Source organism: Brachionichthys hirsutus, chromosome 13, assembly GCF_040956055.1.
Source record: "Brachionichthys hirsutus isolate HB-005 chromosome 13, CSIRO-AGI_Bhir_v1, whole genome shotgun sequence".
Lineage (NCBI taxonomy): Eukaryota > Metazoa > Chordata > Actinopteri > Lophiiformes > Brachionichthyidae > Brachionichthys > Brachionichthys hirsutus.
This window is the reverse complement of record NC_090909.1, coordinates 24704-31560: the sequence shown is the minus strand read 5'-3', so window position 1 is coordinate 31560 and position 6857 is coordinate 24704. Positions and strand designations below refer to the sequence as shown.

The following is a 6857-nucleotide window of genomic DNA, read 5'->3' as shown; positions in this document are numbered from 1 at the left end:
CGGAACGCCGTTAGATGCTCCCCGTTGCTCCGGAACGCCGTTAGATGCTCCCCGTTGCTCCGGAACGCCGTTAAAGACGCTCCCCGTTGCTCCGGAACGCCGTTAGATGCTCCCCGTTGCTCCGGAACGCCGTTAAAGACGCTCCCCGTTGCTCCGGAACGCCGTTAGATGCTCCCCGTTGCTCCGGAACGCCGTTAAAGACGCTCCCCGTTGCTCCGGAACGCCGTTAAAGACGCTCCCCGTCGCTCCGGAACGCCGTTAGACGCTCCCCGTTGCTCCGGAACGCCGTTAGATGCTCCCCGTTGCTCCGGAACGCCGTTAGACGCTCCCCGTTGCTCCGGAACGCCGTTAGATGCTCCCCGTTGCTCCGGAACGCCGTTAAAGACGCTCCCCGTCGCTCCGGAACGCCGTTAGATGCTCCCCGTTGCTCCGGAACGCCGTTAAAGATGCTACCGTTGCTCCGGAACGCCGTTAAAGACGCGGCAGCATGAGGAGATGAACGGAGGTTCTGGAGCTGCAGGCACCGTTGTTCAGAACCGTGACCTCTTTGGTGCCGTTTGGACTTCGGGACGGTCTTGAGATCCCTGATGGGGTCTCATCGGGGTTTTAAAAAGGTAAAAGCTGCTCGTGTTGCCTCTTGTTTTGAATAAAGGCCTGTGATTGGTCCGTTGGTTCCGTGGGTCATTATCTCATGGCTTCCGTAGCCGCAGCTGAGCGGGAACGCCGCCTCGTCCTGCGGTTCTCCGGAGCGTCTCCGGCGAGCCCAAGCTGCTCCAGACACACAATAAATCACACGTGTGTTAATGTTCATATATTTGAGAAGCTACTACACACAAGTACAGATAGTACTTGTACCATAGTACCAGAGATAGTATGTTTATTGAAACTGCTGGTTCAGCTCAGGCACACATTTATTCTCCCTGAACAGACGACCCGGAAGCTAGAATTAAATCAACAATAGAAATGTTTTATTGTCAGCGTGCTGCGTTCAGGGTCCTCGCTGCCGTCGGACAGACCGCGCTAACCGCGCTAACCGCGCTAGCTGACTAGCATTAAGCTCATCGTCAGGATCACAAGGAAACAAACGAATAATTTCACGCCTGGATTTATACAAAAAGAAGAACGTCAGCATCTCAGGGAACGTCGACTGCTCTTCCCAGCGTGTTCAGGCAAAGTGCTGGGGGGAGGAAGCAGGAAGCAGGAAGCAGGAAGCAGGAAGCAGGGCAAAAAACGTAGGACGGAGAGCCAGGAGGGACAAAATGCTCCAAAGATGTAAAACAAATGAAATAAAAACGTGTGTGATTATAAAAGGAAAACGAGACAATAAATAAATCCTTCATGCAGGATTTAACTGCGTCCGTATGGGCGGAGCTGCACCTCCTACACGCCTCCTTTTGGCCACGCCTCCACAGGTGATACCAGAGGTCATTTAAAATCAATTTCACCTGAGTTGTGAATTAATAAGACCTTTTTAATGTGTATAAAAACTTTATTGAAATGTAATCACCGCTGGTTCCGGTAGGCGTGGAACTTGCGGCTGAGCGTCCGGGCCAGGAGGTCGACGGCGCCGCCGACGCGTCCCAGCTCCTTCTTGGCCGTCAGGCCGTCGATGTTTCCGCTGTACCACAGAACCCACCCGGCCAGAGACGCCAGAACCAGCAGGGCTCCTGCACGGGGGGGGGGTCAGGTGACCTCACGGTTCCACCCGTCCCATGTTCAGCGGCTTCTTACCGGTATAGACCAGCAAATCCCCGAAGTCCCGCCCCCTGATCTCCAGCGGGGCGAAGACGCCCATGAGCAGCGCGGTTCCACCCAGGAGGTCCATCAGAACCGCGAAGACCAGCGCCAGCTTGCAGTGGGAGAAACCGGCACACCGGACCATGGTCTGTGGGACAGGAAGCAGAACCAGCCGTTAGCGTTAGCGTTAGCCTTCACTCCTCATCGACCCGGCCCGGCGCCTCCTTTAGTTCTGAGGGAAGCTGAAGCGTTTCCTGCTACGTTACCATGACGATGGTAACACAAAGGCAGTTAAAAGTCTTTAAGAAGCATTGTGTCAAGTAGAAGTACCTCGGTCGTGTACTTCAGTGTGTTACTGCAGTAGAAATACTTTCCACCTCCCGAAGCCTGAAAAGTTGAAAAAATAAAAACTTGAATAGACCTGAAACGGAATTTAAATTTAACGTACGTCTTGCAGAACTCGCCCCCCCCCCCCCCCGGACAGGTGAGACGGTACCGGAAGCGGCTCCTCTGAACAGAACCTCTTTAATTGGACCGCCTCCTCCTTTGATGCAGCAAACAACGAACCGAAACTTCTTCAACTTTCTCAAGTGTTTTTCTTTGCTTCCGCGTTTCACCGCAGCCCCGCCCTCTTGTGACGTATTACTGCTTCCGGGTTTCACCGCAGCCTCGGCCCGCCCCGCAGCTCCTTCGGGTTTCCGAGCACCTGCGCCCCGCCCTCTTGTGACGTAAGCCCTTGTCCGGGTGAGACCGAACCAAATAGCATCCTGTCGCGGTGCTTGCTTCTGGTTCTGGACCCACCCGATCCGGATCCCAGCCCAGTCCTTTCATGACGTCAGATTCCGCGTCGTGTTTCTGTTTGCGTCACATTTTAAGACCTTTATTATTTGATTCTGATTTTATTATAAAGTAAACCGGATAATTGCGAACAGGCGCGTTAACGGAACCGTGGAGCGGCGTTGTGCGCATGTGCGGGCGCGTCACACGCGTGCACCTGTTGAGTCCACTTATAATCAAGTAATTGCGGGTGCGCGCGGCAGCGGCGTGGGTCGTTACTGAAGTATAACTGAACACGCGTGGACCGGGACCGGGACCGGCGGCCGCAGCCATGGACCCCCCGAGCAGAGACGACACCAGCCCGCCAGGTAACTTGATGACGTCACCGCTTCCTGCGTGTAAAGCTGGCATTACTATTAATAGGCTGATCAATGCTCCGATACCGTAAGTGATTGATTAGCTGCAGGAGCTAACGGTGCCGCTGGGCTGGACCCTGCTCACCTGTGCAGGTTCCCGAAGGTCCGCCGGGGATTCTGGGTAAATAGTCCTCTCATACCCCCGAATGCAGGACACAAGAAAGCGGGTCTGTGGTTGAGACTCTGGGCCCGGTTCTGGACCCGTTTCTGGGCCCTGTTCTGGGCCCTGTTCTGGACCCGTTTCTGGGCCCTGTTCTGGACCCGTTTCTGGGCCCTGTTCTGGACCCGTTTCTGGGCCCGTTTTTGGGCCCGGTTCTGGACCCGTTTCTGGGCCCTGTTCTGGACCCGGTTCTGGACCCGTTTCTGGGCCCGGTTCTGGGCCCGTTGCATGCGCATCAGCTTTTATTATTGCTGCTATGATAATAGGAATATATTTGAATGCTGTTTCTGTAAGACACGCCCACATTCAAGATACTTTATTATCATTATGCGACATACCGGGACATGATCAAAGACAAAAACCAAATTCTCTCTCTTAAAGAAACAGTAATAGTGGGACAGGCCCAGAGCGCCCCCTGGTGGGGGCGGGACAAGCAGTTTGAGGCCCGGGTGGGCGGGGTCTGTGGGTGGGACAAACAGTTTGAGGCCCGGGTGGGCGGGGTCGGTGGGCGGGACGAACAGTTTGAGGCCCGGGTGGGCGGGGTCTGTGGGCGGGACAAACAGTTTGAGGCCCGGGTGGGCGGGGTCTGTGGGCGGGACAAACAGTTTGAGGCCCGGGTGGGCGGGGTCTGTGGGCGGGACAAACAGTTTGAGGCCCGGGTGGGCGGGGTCTGTGGGCGGGACAAACAGTTTGAGGCCCGGGTGGGCGGGGTCTGTGGCGATGCATCTGGCCCTCCGCATGACTTGGAAGATCAATCATGAAGCTCCATGTCACACAGGTGTGTGTTTACCCTGGCGCTGTGGTTAGTGCAGTGTGTAACGAGGTCACCTGTGTCCGTCAGAGAACTACATGCCCCAGACTTCAGCAGGAGCAGCAGGGGGAGGCGGCTTGTACCTGGATGCCTATGAGGTGTCCTTCCCCCTGGAGGAGAGCGCCGAGAGGCCGCCGGCGTATCACCTGGACCAGGGTCAGCCACGCCCGGTCCGGATCGATGTTCCTCGCCGTGAACCATCACGTTTCAAGGAGCGCCGCTCCTCTCTCCTCCTCTCTCCTCAGAGCCCGTGGTGCAGGAGCCTCCTCATCCTCACTACAGCCCCTTCATCCTGGTGTCCAACCTGCGGGCTCACCTGTACGTGACCCTGGAGAAGAACGGCTGGCTGCAGAAGCGTATCGAGGAGCTGGAGGAGGAGCGCAACTTCCTGCGCTGCCAGCTGGACCGGTTCATCGTCAACATGAGGGGTCCGGAGGGTGAGGCGCGCCGGAACCGCCCGGTTCTGGTACCGGGTCAGGCGCCCGTGGTTAACCCTCCGAGTTCTTTTTGTCTCAACCCACAACGGCAGACTGGTGTGGCGACGCCCAGCGGGGCGTGAAGGTCCAGCCCCCCAGCTCCCCGACTCCTCCCTCCCCCATGACCACCAGGTCCGGAATGACCCTGAAGCGGTTGCAGGGACCAGGACCCCGGAGCCGCCGCAGCACCCCCATCCCCGGTGTGGAACCGACACGCAACGCACCGATGAAATCTGATCCGTGTCAGAAGTTGACCAATGAGCGACCTTTGTGGGCGTGTCTGCAGTGAAGCAGGAGTTCCATGTGGAAGAGGACAACTACTACACGGAGGACGAGTACGTGGAGGAGGACGAAGAGGACGAGGAAGAGGACGACTCCTCGTCGGAGAAGGGCTCAAAGAAGAAGGGCCGAGGGCGAGCCGGCGGAGAGCCGAGGATGAAGATGAGGAGGATCTTCAGGATCACCCACGGGAGGGAGAGGCAGAGAGGTGAGGCCTGGGGGAGGAGTTCCCGCCCCCTGGATTACCAGGTGGGCCAGTGGCTCCGTCTCTTTGGAAACCGTCCTCTTTCTCAGTGCGTCCATCTTTTCATTCCTCCTGGTCCCCAGTTAAAGACCCGGATGGGGTTCTGATCCGGTACAAGAAGATCCTGTCCACCTACCAGCGGGTGAGGAGCATGTCTCGGGCCTTCCAGATCCACGGCGTGGACCGGAACACCATGGCCTCCACCTCCCCAATTGCCGAACTGCTGCTGGTGGCTCCAGAGAAGGTGTGGCCTGTTAATCATGATGTCATAATAGATCATTATTAATTAACATATGCGTTACACAAGCTTCTGTTTTTTATTCATTCTTTAAAACGACCCTTAGCCTGTCAGCTAGCCCTGTAGCGAGACCGACCCTTAGCCTGACAGTTAGCCCTGTAGCAAGACCGACCCTTAGCCTGACAGCTAGCCCAGTAGCGAGACCGACCCTTAGCCTGTCAGCTAGCCCTGTAGTGAGCTGACCCTTAGCCTGTCAGCTAGCCCTGTAGCGAGACCGACCCTTAGCCTGTCAGCTAGCCCTGTAGCGAGACCGACCCTTAGCCTGACAGCTAGCCCTGTAGCGAGACCGACCCTTAGCCTGACAGCTAGCCCCGTAGCGAGACCGACCCTTAGCCTGACAGCTAGCCCTGTAGTGAGCTGACCCTTAGCCTGTCAGCTAGCCCTGTAGTGAGCTGACCCTTAGCCTGACAGCTAGCCCTGTAGCGAGACCGACCCTTAGCATGACAGCTAGCCCTGTAGCGAGCGGACCCTTAGCCTGACAGCTAGCCCTGTAGCGAGCGGACCCTTAGCCTGTCAGCTAGCCCTGTAGCGAGACCGACCCTTAGCCTGACAGCTAGCCATGTAGCGAGACCGACCCTTAGCCTGACAGCTAGCCCTGTAGCGAGCCGACCCTTAGCCTGACAGCTAGCCCTGTAGCGAGCCGACCCTTAGCCTGACAGCTAGCCCTGTAGCGAGCCGACCCTTAGCCTGACAGCTAGCCCTGTAGCGAGACCGACCCTTAGCCTGTCAGCTAGCCGGGTAGCGAGACCGACCCTTAGCCTGACAGCTAGCCCTGTAGCGAGCCGACCCTTAGCCTGTCAGCTAGCCCTGTAGCGAGACCGACCCTTAGCCTGTCAGCTAGCCCTGTAGCGAGACCGACCCTTAGCCTGTCAGCTAGCCCGTCTGATCGATGTCCCGCAGGTCGCCGAGGTCGGAGAGTTCGAGGCGTCGAAGGAGAAGCTGTTGGACTACGCCCGGCGGTGCTACAAGACGATGGACGAACCGATGCATGCCAAGGTCCAGACCATGAAGAAGACGCACAAGCTGCTGCCGATCTCCTATAGGTTCAGAAACTGACCAGTAGGAGGACAGCATTCACTTCTCAACTCTCTGGAGGATAAGAATTGAAGAATTAAGTTGGTTTAAACGTGACGAGGAAGAGATTTTTGTTGTTGTTGATCTAAGGAGGCGTTTATGTTTGTTAACCGTCCCGCATGTTGAATATTGACTGAAAGAATATTCATTTTCTTTACTCATTTCGTTATTTATTGTTTTGTAAAAAACAACTGTTCATTTGATGCATCAATGAAAGCCCTGTTTGTTTTGATATTCATCGCATTCCTAAGTTATAAACATTATTTAAAGTGATTTTTTGTGTCAAAAAGTTTGAATTACAGCCAGAAATCAAGATACGTGACGTGTAGCAATAAAAACTGATTTCACTCTTTATTGATGAGGATGCAAATTAGCGTTGTACTCATAGTGTTATAACGAGTTCATGATGAACGCCCTCCTGTCTCCACTGTACACGCTAAATAAATAAATAAATAACCTTCTGTGTTTCTGTTCAGGCTTTGGGAACACTGAAATGTAAAAAGTCCTGATTTTAAAAGGACAGATAAAAAGGAGGGTGCAGCAGAGCAGGCCAATTCACTTATGACTATGATACATGCAGTCAAA

General features: G+C 55.3%; 2 protein-coding genes across 4 annotated transcripts; one reads left to right on the top strand and one right to left on the bottom strand.

Moving 5' to 3' along the window:
* Positions 1-1479: 1479 nt before the first annotated feature.
* On the bottom strand, positions 1480-2355 carry LOC137903528 (transmembrane protein 238-like). Of its 3 annotated transcripts, none has more exons than XM_068747679.1 (4): positions 2259-2355; positions 2068-2124; positions 1732-1885; positions 1480-1667 (listed from the first exon to the last, which is right to left on the bottom strand). In XM_068747679.1, exons 3-4 carry the CDS (start codon positions 1880-1882, stop codon positions 1504-1506), a joined length of 315 nt encoding a protein of 104 aa, XP_068603780.1. In that variant the 5' UTR covers positions 1883-1885; positions 2068-2124; positions 2259-2355; the 3' UTR covers positions 1480-1503. The 3 variants fall into 3 exon arrangements, with proteins under 3 accessions (XP_068603780.1, XP_068603779.1, XP_068603781.1); XM_068747678.1 differs by having other exon boundaries at positions 2234-2348; XM_068747680.1 differs by lacking the exons at positions 2068-2124; positions 2259-2355 and adding an exon at positions 2186-2201.
* Positions 2356-3810: 1455 nt separating this feature from the next.
* LOC137903336 (coiled-coil domain-containing protein 106-like) lies at positions 3811-6254 on the top strand. The gene is made up of 7 exons (XM_068747488.1): positions 3811-3868; positions 3932-4057; positions 4147-4361; positions 4463-4577; positions 4664-4864; positions 4984-5144; positions 6099-6254. The coding sequence occupies exons 1-7, from the start codon at positions 3811-3813 to the stop codon at positions 6252-6254; spliced, it is 1032 nt and encodes a 343-aa protein (XP_068603589.1).
* Positions 6255-6857: the final 603 nt, after the last annotated feature.

Coding starts and splice junctions, on each gene's coding strand:
- LOC137903528 (XM_068747679.1), bottom strand. CDS start 1,882: ATGGTCCGGTGTGCCGGTTTCTCCCACTGCAAGCTGGCGCTGGTCTTC. Junction 1,668..1,731: donor GGATTTGCTGGTCTATACCG/GTAAGAAGCCGC, acceptor CCCCCCGTGCAG/GAGCCCTGCTGGTTCTGGCG.
- LOC137903336 (XM_068747488.1), top strand. CDS start 3,811: ATGCATCTGGCCCTCCGCATGACTTGGAAGATCAATCATGAAGCTCCA. Junction 3,869..3,931: donor TGAAGCTCCATGTCACACAG/GTGTGTGTTTAC, acceptor TGTGTCCGTCAG/AGAACTACATGCCCCAGACT. Junction 4,865..4,983: donor CGGGAGGGAGAGGCAGAGAG/GTGAGGCCTGGG, acceptor CCTGGTCCCCAG/TTAAAGACCCGGATGGGGTT.